This window comes from Macaca fascicularis, chromosome 9 (genome assembly GCF_037993035.2).
Source record: "Macaca fascicularis isolate 582-1 chromosome 9, T2T-MFA8v1.1".
NCBI lineage: Eukaryota > Metazoa > Chordata > Mammalia > Primates > Cercopithecidae > Macaca > Macaca fascicularis.
Genome location: NC_088383.1, coordinates 4,674,032 through 4,690,385, shown reverse-complemented (window position 1 = coordinate 4,690,385; position 16,354 = coordinate 4,674,032). Strand labels below are relative to the sequence as shown.

At 45.6% G+C, this 16,354-nt stretch overlaps 1 protein-coding gene across 2 annotated transcripts; it reads left to right on the top strand.

Annotated features, from left to right (window-relative positions):
• The first annotated feature begins 40 nt into the window (after positions 1-40).
• On the top strand, positions 41-8,830 carry KLF6 (KLF transcription factor 6). 2 transcript variants are annotated; one of them, XM_005564526.3, is made up of 4 exons: positions 41-337; positions 3,050-3,623; positions 5,040-5,163; positions 5,789-8,830. In XM_005564526.3, the coding sequence occupies exons 1-4, from the start codon at positions 236-238 to the stop codon at positions 5,838-5,840; spliced, it is 852 nt and encodes a 283-aa protein (XP_005564583.1). In that variant the 5' UTR covers positions 41-235; the 3' UTR covers positions 5,841-8,830. The 2 variants fall into 2 exon arrangements, with proteins under 2 accessions (XP_005564583.1, XP_045255411.1); XM_045399476.2 differs by lacking the exon at positions 5,040-5,163.
• The last annotated feature ends 7,524 nt before the right edge of the window (positions 8,831-16,354 follow it).

The following is a 16,354-nucleotide window of genomic DNA, read 5'->3' as shown; positions in this document are numbered from 1 at the left end:
GCGGAGCTTTGAATAGGGAAGTTTTGCAGGGGTTACGTTTGCAGTCAGTCCGGTGTTTGCAAATATTGTGTGGGCTCCGCGCGCTGCGGGCTGCGGGAGGGTCCGGCCGGGCGTCTCTGCGAGCCTGGAGTTTGCATGAAACTTTCACCTGCGCTCCGGGGAGACTTTCGGCTCCGGCTCCCACCGCGCGCCTCGCCGCCCTCGCGACCGCGGGCTCAGTCCGACCCGGCCCGACATGGACGTGCTCCCCATGTGCAGCATCTTCCAGGAGCTCCAGATCGTGCACGAGACCGGCTACTTCTCGGCGCTGCCGTCTCTGGAGGAGTACTGGCAACAGGTAAACGCAGCCGGCCGCGGTTCCCTGCGGGCGCCGGGGCAGGGGGCGCGGGCCGGGGCGGCTGTTTGGGGTTCAGACCCGGTGCTCCCTGCGGTCCGCTGGGCCCGGGCCCCGCGCTGTCACCGGGGGATCGGGCGCAGCGCCCCCTCCGATCGATTCTTCAGCCCGCGAGCAGCGTCCGCCCAGGGAAGCCCCAACTCCCGGCGCAGCCCGGCCAAGCCCCTGGCACGAGTTCGGAGCCTGTCCCTGCTCCAGACGCCACAGCTGGAGCTTGTCATGGGGACCAACTTGCTCTGCCTGCCAAAGTTTTTGTTTTTTGTTTTTTGTTTTTTTTAAGATTTTGTTTTTGTTTTGCTTTTTGGTGCTTGTACATAACGGCTTTTTTTAAAATATCACATTTTGCCAGCAGAACGTAGACCAGCTCTCTCATTTATTTTTAATTTTTTTCGTTTTTTAAAACTCTAGACCATTTCCAATGTGTTTTCCCCTCTTTGGAATGCCTAACATTTCCCCTAGATCTGCCTTATTTGTCTTACGTGCTTCTCTTGTTGACCAAGAAAAATAAAAATAAACAAAACTGTGTACACTCCAGTGACTTGTCAGTCTTGTGACAATGAGCCCGTCCAAACTGCTTCAAGTCTTAGCTTGGGAAAAAGGACCTCGGTTTCCGACGTTGTCGTAGAACTGGAATTTGGGGGCATTGGAAATTTTAAGAAACTTACCATGTCCCTGTGCTTATCGGTAGCATCGCCCGAGGGGAGAGAGACTGACACTCGTCCCATTGTCTCTCCAGCGATCGCAGGAGGGTTTACTGTTGTCTCCCTGCCCTGCTGTGCTGTTTGTTTTTCGTCACAAAGTGAATTGCCAGATCAAATAGAGGCTGTGGGTTTCCAAGCCTCGAAAGCTTTAAGGAGGATGAAATGCAGGGTGTTGCAACCTTCACACGCCTGCTTAATTGTTCACAATCCTCGCCTGCCTTTTTCCCCCTCCCCCTCTTGTTTTTTTTCTCCTCAAAGAAGCTGCTCCCTGGGACGTGATTGAAATTGATCTAAGTAGTTTCCTTCGGGCATTTGGGATTTGGGCAAACGGCCAGACCTGGCTCCTGGTCGCCTTCGGAGGCTTTTAAACTCTCCCAGAGCTTCGTTCAGGTCCCGGGTGCTCATCAGCGTAATGGAGATTTTAAATTAGCCGGATTATTAAAGTTTAACAAGATCTCCATAAATGTGCTTTTCTTTTTTCTTTGGAAAATCAATTAGATATATCGCTGCTGCCCCTCTTCAGAACGCTGTAGTGTGCATTGTAACTCAGACGCCTAGTTTCGGGGGAAAGGGGAAACCATGATTTTCCCGTGTGCTTGCTCACACTGGCTGTGTGCGAGCCTGGGGAGGGGGAGGGATTGCCTGTGGCAGGAGAGAGGCACACAGCTAAGTCAGCCTGAGCCCCCGGGGTGGGCTGTGCTCAGTATAGTCCCTGCCCGGAAAAATGATGTGCTCACCAGAGCAGAGTGGTGTAGAAACTGAAATTTGTAGAATTGCCAGTAGTATAGACAACCTTATATGGACATGCAGGCAACTGATCCTCGTGAAAATCAGGGCAGACATAATTTAATCCTAAAATGTTTCCTACCATTTTTCTTTTCCAGTGGCTAGAAAGTTTGAAATGGTGGGGAGAGGGGATGCTGATCTCGGCAGTTGTAGCTTCTTGAAAGGTTGGTTGCGGGGCTGGGGAAGGGGCGCTGTCCATGCCACACTGCATGTCCATTTGAACTGGGTCCTTATTGGGCTGCTGATCAGAATTTCAAAAGGAAGTCTCCTTTGGCATTGCGTGAAAGAAATCAGAGTGATGACTCATGCAGTTGTACTCTTGGCCAGTAGATAAAGTTCTTGTTCATTGTGGGACTCCCAGCAGGGCCGTGGAGTAATTTCCCCTTGCATCCTTCACAATAGCAGATGGCCATGCTGGAATTATTTCTGCACTCCTGTTGTTGAAGTTCCTTGTTTTTCTCTGACCACTGTAGAAGTAATTAAAGTTCTGTGTCATGCAAGGGCCTGCACTTGGGAACGGCATTCTGTGAAAACATAGGCGGTCTGGGTTGCACGGGAAATGGGTGGTTTTTCTGCAGCTCCATTCGATGCCCCTGAATACAGACAGCTGCTGTCTCCTCTCCCCCGAGTGTGGCCCTGCGTTGTCAGACGTGTCCCCAAGGGGGTCCCTCAGAACACGCTGTGTGCCGTGCAGTCTTTTTTGTCCTGTTGTGTGGGTATCTGTGGGGTGTGAAGGGTGAATGGCTGGGGCTTTCCTTAAAACACATGGTTCTTGACAATGTCAGATAATCTGGTTGAACCTGTTGGGGGGGTATGTGTGTGGGGCCGGTTCTCTTCCTGTGGTTTCATGAGAAACATCAACACTGGTAACTACAACAAAAAAAAACCGGCTTAGTAATCATCACTCATTGTGGCCGTTGACCCAACATTGGGAAAGCCAGGAGAGGTTTCGCCCTCTGACTTTTCCTCTGAATTCTTACCATTCTAGAAACAGATTTCCTCTAACTTCCGTAAGGACATGGATGCTTAATTATGAAAGGTTTTGCCCCTGTAGTGATCGGGCAGCAATGTATCTGTCCTTCATTCTTGCATGTTTTTGGAAATTGCTTTTGCTTTTACTTTTGGTTGCCATAGCAATCACGTGCCTTCTCTGGTTCATTTTGCACAGACCTGCCTGGAGCTGGAACGTTACCTCCAGAGTGAGCCCTGCTATGTTTCAGCCTCAGAAATCAAATTTGACAGCCAGGAAGATCTGTGGACCAAAATCATTCTGGCTCGGGAGAAAAAGGAGGAATCCGAACTGAAGATATCTTCCAGTCCTCCAGAGGACACTCTCATCAGCCCGAGCTTTTGTTACAACTTAGAGACCAACAGCCTGAACTCAGATGTCAGCAGCGAATCCTCTGACAGCTCCGAGGAACTTTCTCCCACGGCCAAGTTTACCTCTGACCCCATTGGCGAAGTTTTGGTCAGCTCGGGAAAATTGAGCTCCTCTGTCACCTCCACTCCTCCATCTTCTCCGGAACTGAGCAGGGAACCTTCTCAACTGTGGGGTTGTGTGCCTGGGGAGCTGCCCTCGCCAGGGAAGGTGCGCAGCGGGACTTCGGGGAAGCCAGGTGACAAGGGAAGTGGCGATGCTTCCCCCGACGGCAGGAGGAGGGTGCACCGGTGCCACTTCAACGGCTGCAGGAAAGTTTACACCAAAAGCTCCCACTTGAAAGCACATCAGCGGACGCACACAGGTCAGTGCCCACGCGGGCCCCGGAGGGCGGCCGCTGGTGGGCGCCACTGCACTGCACCAGCCCTGGAGGGAGCCAGGGCTGGCTCCACGGGATGTGGTCAGAGCAGACAAATCCTCACTTCCTCAGATGTTTTCCACCAAAGCATTGGGTCTTTGTGGAGCTCAGAGTAGAATCCTAAAGACTGGACTTTTGAGTTGGATAAATGCGTAACAGTTTTCAGATTAAACAAACAAGAGACTAGATCCTTTTCTCCATGGACACCCAAACCTCCACCCCCCGTAGCAGTGCCCGGGTTCCGAGGCCACTGCCCCTTCACCGGTGCACACGCGCGAGGCTACCTCGAGTTGCCCTTGGGTTTCCTAAATGGAACTCGGGTCAGGACAGAGGGTTGCTGGGCAGCATGGAGTGTGTGGGTTTGATGCTGATGACCCGAGGCCCAGGTGGGACCGGCCTGCTCTGTTAGCAGCAGCATTGATCAGCGGGTGTTTCCTGAGAACCTCTGTGTGTCTCATGCAGCCTTTGTTTCTGATACCGCTTGAAACAATTTCTTAATGAAATGCCGTACCTTAGGTGAAAGTACTATTTTGAAAATACCTTGACATATTTCTAGGATAATTGGTGAGGAATCAGAAAATTTAGAGCTGGGAAAGGTCTTAACGATCACGTGATGCAGACTCTTCTCTTATCAGTAGGAGAGCAAATTGCTGCGAGTCAGTCCCAGACAGGCTTGGTGACAGCTGAGATTGAGATCCAAGTGGCCTGAAATCCAGGCCCAGGCCTGTCTCAGCATACCCTAGGATTGGCTTGGCAACTTTGTTTTCTCAGGTAGCACTTGTAGTAAATTCATATTTATGATTTGACCAAGGAATGAAGTGAACCCGGTTGTTGGATTGCCATTTAGAGAATGATTCCAGGGCGTTGCGCTGGGGCTTTCCAGAAGCTCCTCACTGCAGCTTTGTAGAAAGGTGACTGTCCCTGAGGAAACTGCAGAGACTCATTCCATAGGGAAGTGAGTACGAAACAGAAGTGTGTTTGGGAGAAACAGTTACCATAGAGAAAGCAATAGCTCTGCCTTTGCGGGGGCCGTGGGTCCGGCAGGCTGACACCTTGTCCCGCAAGCATTTTGCTGGTCTGAGTTGTGGTCATTCTTCACGTTAACTTTGATTACAGCACCACAGGCCTTGCCGAAGCCGTGTCCCTTGGACAGCAGTGGGAGGCCTGAGACTGGGTCAGGACAGAGCTGCTGTTGTCTCTCCGAGGCTGCCAGTTGTAGTCCTTCCTTGAAGTGTGTTACCAATGCCAGAAGCCACTGGGTCCCTGACCTCGCATCCCGTCACTGCGTGTGGGGTTGAATTTCCCCCTTCTGTCTGCGGGTCAGTGAAGTCACGGGCCGCTTGTCCTGTGCTCTCTCCGCAGGAGAAAAGCCTTACAGATGCTCGTGGGAAGGGTGTGAGTGGCGTTTTGCAAGAAGTGATGAGTTAACCAGGCACTTCCGAAAGCACACCGGGGCCAAGCCTTTTAAATGCTCCCACTGTGACAGGTACGTGCCTGAGGACGGCGCTGGGCAGGGAGCGTGGGGCCTTGGGAATGTGATGACCAGGGTTATGTAGGCGTGCAGGGCACGTGGGAAGGAAGGCACACGGTTTCCCATGTGTGAACGTTTCTTTTCAAGCCTGGGACTTTTTAGAAAGTTTCTGGTGTGCTCGTTGGCCGTGGTTAGGAAGAGCTGTTCCAGGTACACCTGACACTGGAGTCTGTTTATTGATAGTGTTTGGAAATTGGCCTTTCAACAGTTTTCGTATTTGAAGAATTAGAAATGAAGTCCGTTCAGATTCTCCAGAGAACCTCCGGCCACTGATGGGAGACATTCTTAATTCACATTCCTATCAGTTGGTGTCTCCTGTCCCTGAAGACACTGATGAGGCTTGGGAGGAGAGTCACATCTTTCCCTGCAGGGGGTTAGGCTGGGCAGGGAGACATTCTTAATTCACATTCCTATCAGTTGGTGTCTCCTGTCCCTGAAGACACTGATGAGGCTTGGGAGGAGAGTCACATCTTTCCCTGCAGGGGGTTAGGCTGGGCAGGGCAGGGAGGTGAGGGCGCTGGTCCGGAACACTGGCGAGGGTTGGAAACCTAACTTCTGTGCTTCTGATTTGCCCTTGCAGGTGTTTTTCCAGGTCTGACCACCTGGCCCTGCACATGAAGAGGCACCTCTGAGGGAGCAGAGAGGTGGATCCTGTAGGCTAAAAGGCTTCCAGGCTGAGAGCCGGCCGTGGAAGGAGGGATGCGTGTTCCAGCCAAAGCATGCCGTTCTGCACCCTACCCAGTTGCCTCCAGGGCCTCTCCTTGGAAGGTCTTTTGAGGGCTAAAACAGTCCTGTAAGAAGCGGCATAGCACCCGTGGTGCATGGTATGTGGGTGATCCTGGACTCGCCACTGGTACCCGACCTTCCAAGTGGCGCCTAAGCCTTTGCCGTGAGCATGCGCACTGAGAATGTTAATGGTTGGGTTGATTGTATGTTGAGGATCTATTACTGACTGTATGATGAGGCCAACTTTTTTTCCTTGTGGTTAGCAAGACTGCAAGAGATGGAAAAAAAGTAGTTTGAATGTTTTGTGTGTAAGGAGTATACCATGAGATGAGATGACCACCAATCATTTCCGGGGGTGGGGGGAGGGGGTGTCTGCACCTTAGAAAAAAACAAAAATCAAAAAAACAAAAAAACAAAAACAAAAAAAGGAAAATCTTGGAGGGTGGGCGTGGGAACTCAGGACCCCAGAGTGGCGAGTGGTGTGGGGAGGGAGAGCCTCTCTCCCCGTTTTCTGCGTGAGAGGAGCTCTTAGTGTCTGGTGCAGCTATTAAATGTGCAATGTGTCAAGTAGCTTGTTCTACACGCTACAACATAGCTCATTTGTAACCCATTGTATAAGCTGTGTATTTACAAATATAACACAACCATTTAACTTTTCCTTAGAATACAAAAAGTCATGCATGGTCTGGGGAACTATATGCTTTTCCATTTTTAAGTCAGGACTGCAATACTGATTCCAGTTAATGAGCAGCTAAGATCCAGTCTGTCTAATACAGTGACCCCTAGCCATCCGGGCCTGGCAATCTACAATTTTTTTCCCCTCCGAGTTTGTAACACTCCCCTTCCAGAAAGGCATTGTGCAACACAGGATTATTTTTAAATGCTTCTGAATTTGAAGTAACTTTTTGGAGAATTGTGTGATGCCCTTTGAAGAAATTGGACACGTATTAAGTGTCACAAAGCTGGGGCCGGGAATTGGTCTAATGTTTCATTAGGCTAAGAACCTAAAATTTTTCTCAGTTGGGTGGATAAAACCACTAACGCTTAGAAACTGTTTTCTCATGCAGCTATGTTTCTCTTATTTATGCCTTGAGGACTAATTTCTGGTTTTCTAGCTGTTAATGCACTGTTGACCTTCATAATGGTGCCTTACGCAAGCGATCCCTTATGTGGGGGTCTCATACAGGGGTGTGGGCGATGCATGCTTAATTAAGGCTCTTTTTTCACCTGGCAGTGTACTGTATCAACATATAACACAGAAAAAAAAAATCTCTTTAAGGTCCTCCTTCACAAAAACATAGAGTGAAACTCCCTTTACATGTCAGTATTTGTTCAATACTTTAGACAACTTGACTGTCAGTGTTCAAATGGAAAACATGAAAATGGAAAAATCTGACCAATTCTGCCACCTTGAGACTTTCATATAGACCTTGCACAACAATTGTATAGATCACACACCGGCTGTGTTTAATATGTAACATTTTCACACATATTAAAGATACAGAAGTATAAAAAAATAAACCCAATGTTAATGTATTTGCTTAAAAGGCACAAGTTTCACATATCTGTCTAGCTATCTGTTGGTAATACAGAAAGTATACTACTTTTTTTAAAAGTGGGCAGAATTCTTGTGTATGTATATTTGTGTGTATAGTATGTGTATGTGTGTGTATATATATATATTATATATATAGATAATATATAAATATTTTTTTTAAGGAGAAACTAGAATGTTTAGCTAGAAAATTCCACAGCCTGTGAAGAAGTATTTCAAAATGGCCATAAAGGAGGTAAAAATGAAAACTATAACCTAACTTTTATAGAGGCTTTATCTTTAATTTAACAATGTACGGAGGACTTTCTTGCTTGAATCTGTTCCGGGCTGTCCGCTCTGTCCATCAAATGGGCAGGTCTGGAATGGGGCACCTTTGGCCGTTCAGAAGGGGCCTGAACAGAATGCTGGAACCCAGGCTGGACTCGGACACACTAAGGTTTTGATTTTGAATTTCAGCCTTACTAGATGATCTAACCTAAGAGTGAGCTAACCACAGGGATTCTTTTGTAGAACACTTTTTATGCAGAGGAAGCTATTTTTTCCAGCATGTAGATTCTTCCAGTTTTTCCGAGGGGTAATTTCCCCGAATTGGCATACCACAGCGTGGACAGCTGATATTTCACCCAGCTGCAGGCTTGTGGGTGTGACTCTTTGCTTTATATATATATACACACATGTGAGTCTGGCTGGGCTGGTATTTTGTTTGATCTTCCTGGAAATGAGCAATGACTAACGCTCACATAACTGGTTTTTTTTGTTTTTTGTTTTTTTAAATCTGAGCTGATGAATACATTTACCTAAGGAACTCATTTCATTTTGCTTAGAGGGGAAGTGCAGTTTTCTTTCAGCAGTTCGGAATCCAAGCACTTGATTTGCTGGGTTTGGAAAACTCCTTTTTTGGCCTTCTGTGTGCTTAGCCATAACAATTCCATTAAGCAAGAAGGTAAACAAAAGACAAAAAAAAAAAACTTGCACTGGCTTGTCTCACTTATGAAACACGTCGGAGCCGTTTGCCTGGGTGGGGCTGGGTACCGTACCTGTCAATGCCTGTGATTTTCATAATTAGCACGTACATAAAGAAGTACATTCTGTTCAGGTGATAACTGAGCCTCAATCAAGCAGAAACTTTTTGCTTGAAATTAAAAAAAAAAAAATTTCTATTAGTGAAATTTCTTTTTTTTTTTTTTTTTTGGAAGCACCCTGTTATCTAAAGAATCTTTGTAAGATTTTTGTAAAATTTTGTTTTACAAGATTTTATTTGAAATTGTTTTTTGCAAGATTGTTATATTTCTGTATGAATGTATTTTTTATTGGAATAACATAAAAGAATTCTTATCAGCATCTTGAGTCTGGTTGTTTTTTGGGGGAAGGGGGTTGTTGGAACAGATTCCTGCTGCATTAATCACCCTGGGTTCCTCCTCAAATCTCCATCGTGCAACCCTGAGAACCACTCACCTACCTCAGCCCCTTCGTCTCACTTTCCAAAGCCTGCCCTGGGAGCTGGAGAGGATGTCGGGCGAGCCTGACGTTGCCCTCCCTGAATGCATCGAAGACTGTTCTCCAAGGACTGACAAAAACAGCCCCCAGGCTGTGGGCACTGTAGAGAAACAGGCCGGGTTTTATCTTCCATTGCTCAAGCCAGGGAATGCATTGCAGAGGCATCTGCGCGATGACAAACTTGAGTGGTTCCCTGCCACTTCTGTGCCCCCACAGCCTGCTCGGGTTCTGCAGCTAGAGCTGGGCCTGCCTTCCCCAGCCAGACCTGCCGCGCACCTGGCTGAGGCATGTCTGGGACGGGTGGAGGAGACAGGGACTCCAGGCCAGAGGGCCGTTCTCACGACCTCAGCCCACTGGCAGTGAAGGAAGGCAGAAAGTAAAAGATGGTATCGTTGCCAAATGAGTTCATCTCTTTTTTTTTTTTTTTTTTTTTAGGCCAATGAGATATATTAAATGTAGAGTTTGTTTGAAAATAGGCAGCCTTTAGTTATGTAGAGCAATGTTTAGCAAGTAGCCTCAGCTTTGCTTTACTGTGTGGACCAGGACAATTCGATCCTTGTAGGAGTCCATTTTCAGATTACACCAAGCCAGCCAGTAGCAATGGGGTAAATCAATGTGTTTCCGTGGGAACCAGCTTCTTAGTGTGACAACAAGGATACTCTGGGTGGCTTAAGTGCTCACTCCTCTTCATAGCTCTTCATTTTGCTAAACGCGGGGAGTTTACAGTGGTTGCTTTTAATTTTATAATTAGGGGATGTTAAGATGTGTGCCCAGATTAGGAATTTTAATTAATTCTCTTTCTATAACTGTGGTAAAAATGTCAGCAGTTTGGAGGGAGCTGTGGTAGGGCAGGACGTGGGGAGCAGACGACAGTATTGCCAGGATTCATGGGTGTGTTCTACCCTGAAGCACATGTTAACATGACTCACCGTTGGAGTGCCCCGACTGTACAGTCTAAATAAAGTCCTGATAGTCATTCTCGGCTACTATTAAGACTTGACCACTTTGTCATGGAAAGACTATGCGGGACAGCTAGGTTATGTTCAAATAAGGCTGTTAGGAGCGCTGCCATGCAAGGAGTCGGCTGCAACCCTAGGGTATTTATAGAAGTATAAAAAATTTCAGTCTGCTTAACAAATTTTTTGAAACCTAGCTAAAAGAAAGGAAATGTTCTAGCTTGAACGAGCTGTGTGCTTTGGACAATTTGCTGAGCTACACCGACCCTCAGTTTGCTTATTGCTAAAATAGTTAGGGCTAGGTCACATGTATCCAGCATTCTCTACAGCACTACAATTCTGTGGTCTGTAAGTACAGGGTGCACTTCAAATTACACGTTCGCCATCTTCAGAGTGCTGGCCTCAGCTCGAGAAAGCTTTCTCTTGTGCTACATGAAAGAACTGTTGAGGAAAACTGTGCTCACATGGAAAATAGGACTTTCTCAAATTGCCCTTTGCCCCTCTAATTACAGTTAAGTTATTCAGACAGTCGTTGCGTTACAGCATACCATTTTTTAAATTAAAATCACCATTTTTGAAAAGTGCTATTGTAGCCATAAATGAACCCAAAGTCTCGCGTTTCCCCACTTTACCAGCTCCATTCCCTATCCAAGCTGACCTGAGTGCTCAAAGGACAGCAGAGGCACTTGGAGGAGAGTGCCTTCCTTTTGTGCTGTAATTGCTATGGAGAAAGAACACAGCTTTCACACCTAACTCCCCTCTTTTCTGTTAATATTATGCCACCAGGAGCTACTTTTAAACAACCATCCTTGCCAAACGGAATTACTTTCCTAGCAAAATTTCATGATGATGCAGATAATGATATCTGCGTCCTACTTCTTGTGCTGTAGATTGCGGATCCCCAACTGCCAGGCCAAGGATCGATACTGTTCCAAATCATTGGTGGCATTAGCTTCTTAAAGGAGCATGAACCCTACTGTGAACTGTGCATGTGAGGCATCTAGGTTGCATGCTCCTTCTGGGAATTTAACGGCCTAATGCCTGATGATCTAAGGTGAAACAGTTTTATTCCCAAACTGTCTCCCACCCCCATCTATCCCTACCCTTCTCCACCCCCACATCCCACCATCCCTGGTTGGAGGAAAAACTGTCTTCCATGAAACCAATTCCTTGTGCCAAAAGGGCTGGGGACTGCTGCAGTAGATGTTATATCCATTTCACAGATGAGGAAAACTGAGGCCCTAAGAGACAACACAACTTTCCTGAGGTCACAGCTAGGAAGCAGCAGGCTCAGCATACTGGTGCAGGTCTCTTAGATGCCAAAGACCGTGCTTATTGTCACCATCTCACACTGCGGTGTCGCCCAACCCTTGCTGTTCGATCTGCAGGAGCCACCATAATATGACATTACATGCATGAAATGCAGACAGGGCTTTCTCACAATTCAGAAGCACTCCAGCTACAAATTGTGCTGTAATCCTGAGAAAACAAAAGTATCCATTTTGAATTGCTTTCAAAATATGAGACAGATGGCACGTATTTATTTTTAATGTTTAAGAAGATAGAGAAAGCAATTGGAGATGTGACATCCTGCATTAATTGGCATGAATCACCTAATGCACACAGTTAAGATACAGAGAGACGAAAATGAGGCCCATGCATCACGCAAATGAGGCAACACAACAAAGTGTGTTTAACTAGATTTATTTTATAACAAGGTCTTTCTGTTTCTAAGTAATTTTAACGAGAATTCTCTAAACGTCTGTGGATGAAAAGAGACAAAGAGGAGAGCAAATATGGGTTCCACATGTCCTGAGAGAAGCCACACTGGGCAGCACGGTCACCACAGAATCTTAAAAGACAGATTTAACCAGAATGCCCATTGTCCTACAAGTCCCTTTCAGCTCCAGTTGCTAAGTTGCATTTACTTTCCTTTACATGATCTGTACAAAAAACTGTGTGTGTATTTGTATTTAAATATATGTGTATGTGTATATATAAAATGTACATACATACCCACATGTGTATTTGTGTGTATGCATGTACATTTTATATATACATACACAAAAAATATATATATATACACCTCAATCATCACATGATCTCTAGAATTATTTTTTAAACTACTTTCCATTACATGATCTGTACAAAAAACTGTAAGTGTGTGTGTATTTGTATTTAAATATATGTGTACATGTATACATAAAATGTACATACACACGTGTATTTGTGTATGCATGTACATTTTATATATACATATACAAAAAATATATATATACCTCAATCATCACATGATCTCTAGAATTATTTTTTAAACTAATTACTTTCCTTTGCATGATCTGTACAAAAAACTGTAAGTGTGTGTGTGTATTTGTATTTAAATATATGTGTATGTGTAGATATAAAATGTACATACACACATGTGTATTTGTGTGTATGCATGTGCATTTTATATATACATATACAAAAATGTATATATATGTACACCTCAATCATCACATAATCTCTAGAATTATTTTTTAAACTAAGAGCCCCTGATTCAGATCCGCTATGAACAAACAATGAGCTTCTTTCAAAGCTCCAGGGCTTGGCTAACGGGTAACGGAACACAGGGTTGCACGCCATTTTTCCAAGATTTGCCCTTTGTTGACGACAAGCACATTTATGGGTGACTTGCATGTCTCAGCCAAGTGCAGCTCTGTTCCCCTTGATTTCTTAAGTTTCGCTTTACCACATGTCATTTGGTTGTGCAAGATCTGCTTCCAGATGTGCGAGATAGTTAATGACATGCGCCGACATCAGTTAACTCACTCTAGAGCCAGGCAGCGTGACCCAGGTGGCATTTTTCTGTTGCTGAGGAGACAAGAAAGCGGGGTGGTTGGGGCTGCAGTGGAATGCAGCCTTCCAAATCCTCTTTCAGATGGAAATGGGAGAATCCTTCACTGCCACCCCCGCCCTCCCTGTGCAACGTACTATCCTCCCCAAACAGGTGATTTATTCACAAGTTCAGAAGCTAGAGCAAGTGGGCTCACCATGACACATATGTGTGTTTGCTGGGTTTTATTTATTTTGTTTTAAATCTAACTCCTCATGGTAAATTGCCTTTGAGCAACATTCAAATATATAAATAATTGCGTTCATGTAAATTAAAGAGAACTTAAGGGTTAGCTACTGATTTAAAACAGTCAGCTTAGGATCCAAACTTCAAAGCCGTGCATTCAAAGGTCATCGTGCCCTGTCATACAGCAGAGACAGGAGACAGGAGCTGCCCCAGGATGCGTAGGGCAAGAGACCACTAGAAAGTCCCCCATTTCTGAGGCGGCTCCCAACAAGTGCCCCTAGAGCTGATGGGAGGTACAGTAAGATCAACGGATGCTGAACAGAGCCTCCGCTGCATAGAACAGTAACGTCCACAGATGGTACCAAAGAATGTGGCACAGACCTTCCGGACTTCTTCGCTGTGTAAGCAGCTCCTTCTCAAGGCTCAAGGATGGCAAGGGGAGGGAGCTGTGGGAACAGGGCCAGTCCCATTCTCCACCCTATGAGAAAGGTTTATGCGGTTTAAGAGGGGAAGGCATGCCTGCAGCTCCTAGGTCACCGTTAATCAATTGTACCCACTGAGCTCCCTGCACTTAGGGAATCAGAAACCTTGCCTTTTAAGGAGGCCTAGGCTTAGCAACTGGATCATGAAATAATCCATACAACAAACCCCCGAGACAGGAGTGTACCTGTGTAACAAACCTGCTCATGTGCCCCGGAGCCGAAAATAAAACTTCTAAAACCAAGACAAGGCATAAACAAACAAAACAAATCAAAAACTTTAAAGATGACATTCAAATAACTTGGGTTTATCCATTTAAAATATTACAATATTTGCAACTCTGTAACTTGAAAAAAAAAAAAAAAAAGGGTGGATGTATCTTCATGACCAGCCTAGGGTAACACCTGGAAGAGAGGCTCCTGGATAAGAAAGTGGGGGAAGCTCTTACCCAGGTACCCCACGGCCATTTCTTTAAGCTTGTGAGTTTCCTTAAAACCTTTCAGCAGTACTGCAATCTAGGAGTTACTGTTTTTAAGGAATTGCTAAGAATGACATTTGCAAAGAGTTGACATTTACCCTGTTGTGTTCTGAGCAAGCAATGAGGAGTCTTCCTTCATGGAACCTACAAGTAAAGATTGCAACAATTTCTGGCTTTGGGATTGTTACTCAGAACCTTAGAGCTGTGTTTTTCTTACCTCTAAAATGGGGGTAATGGGAACCTGTCCAGGATTATTGCAGGATGAGAGGTAAGGTACGCAGAGGACTGAGTCCATGGCCCCAGACGTGATAAATAAGCCGTAGCGGATCACAATTATTATGGAGTGGTGGATATTTACTTCTTAAGAAAATAATTTTTGTTTTCCCATTGAATTCAGATGAAAATGGATTTTGTTTTTAATTTGCAATACGAAAGATTCATTTGCATTTACGTTTCACAACATAATTTTCCAGTAAATTCAGGGAAGGACAAGCAAAGAACACGATGCTGGGTTTGTATGATTTATAAGGTAGTTTCCTTTTGCAATGCTTGCTGCGCTTCTGAAATCTTGCAGGAAGGAAGTTCTGCAAGTCTTTGAGTAAAACTCTCTGTCAAAAGCCGAGTCATACTGACCAATGGCGGAATTGAATTGATCAACAGATTCAGTGAGTTGAATTCCCTGTGATTTTGACAAAAGACAAGGAACCCAGATGTCCCAAGAGTTAGTGCAGTTTTCATGAGTGGCTGTAAATCCAGAGATTCACTGCAGTTTTCATGAGTGGCCGTAAATCCAGAGACTGGTCTAATTCTTCTGAATCAGGGCATTCTGCTTAAGTCACTGCCAAATAGATGTCTCACCATGATCCTCTGTAATAATTGCATTATTTGTTACATTCTTTGCAACTAAATGAATTATGTGGGTAGAACACCGCTTACATCACAAAGTATCAGTCTGTGTGCTAGAAGCCAATTTGATTTGGCAAAGGTTTGTCCAATGACAATTATTACGCTTACATTCAGATACGCTGGTTGGCTCATTTAATTTTTTCCTGTTTTGATTAATTGAATTTTGTTTATTTGTTGGTTTATTATTTTCATCACCTTTTTCCCTGTGTACATAACTCCCACAAACATGCCTTCTACGCCATCATTATCCTTAGTGGAAATGAAATCCCAAGTATTTGTGGAGGGATTTATGTTGTAGTTATTGTTGCTTTCAGTTGCTATTCTTCACTTGTTTGTAAAATAGTCTCACTGGCTGTCTTCTGGCTTTTTGTTTTTTGGTTTTTTTGGACTAATAAGTGCTTCCTCGGGGCTTGATGCAGGCGGCCCATCTGAGTAACAAGAGTGCTTGCTATGAACCTGGGAATAGCTCTCGCCTGAGATGACCCAGGGTTGCACAGGGCAGTCATCATTTTTCTCCTTGTGCAGGGGTGAACCCGAGACACAGCCAATTAACCCACACAACCCTGCAAGAAAGAGTTGGAGTTATAACCAACTCACCTTTTCAACTGCCATAATATACGCTGTTTAGCCATTTTATCAATTTCTCAAATTATGTGCTACAGAAGTCACAGGTACACCTTGATAAAATATGTGGCCGAACCACATCTATGTCGTACTGTCTTCCAGTGGAGCCCATACTCACTCTTTCACCTCTGAGCAACGGAACACTGTGCCAGCCAGCGATGGACGATTCTGGAGCCAAGTACGCATTTCCTTCATTCACCCGTGCAGTAAGTATTGGTTGTCTCCATGTGTCAGGCACCATGCTGGGAGCCCCTCTGTCTCTTCTTGCACATTGGCTACCTGTGGAGCGTGAGCCCAAGTGTGAGACGCCTTTCGGCTTTTATGTATTGTTGACAATGCATGACGAAGGACCTGGTCGTTTTGAAGCAAATGCTGTGTGTGTGTGGCCTCAGCCCAACATCACAGTCTTCATACAGAACTGGGCTCAGTAGCTGCTTTCTCACAGTGGTGACCATGATGGTCAGTGTGCCCATTCCATGTCCGTCTGTGGTTCCTTCGCCGCTGCCTTCACTGGCCCTTCTGACTGGTGTGGGATCAGTTGAGTGAGAAGTCACCAGGGCCATTCATTCTGGCCCCAGATCACAACTTCCCTGCTCAGGAATGACACCTGCGAGAGAAAGAGGCAGCGCAATGTCCACACTTCTGGGCAAGGGTTGAAGTTTCTCCCACAGAATACTCAGGGTAGAGCTGAACAAGGTACAAAGAGCACTTGTTTTCGTTTCTGCTGCGTGGCCGTTGAGCAGTAGTGAGTGTCTGGCACAATCTCACTGAAGCATAATGACATTCCAGAAATGGACGGAATGTCCTGGGAGAGCCGGTGGCCACCTCTGCTCTGAGCATCTTCACCCTTCTCCCTTCCTACC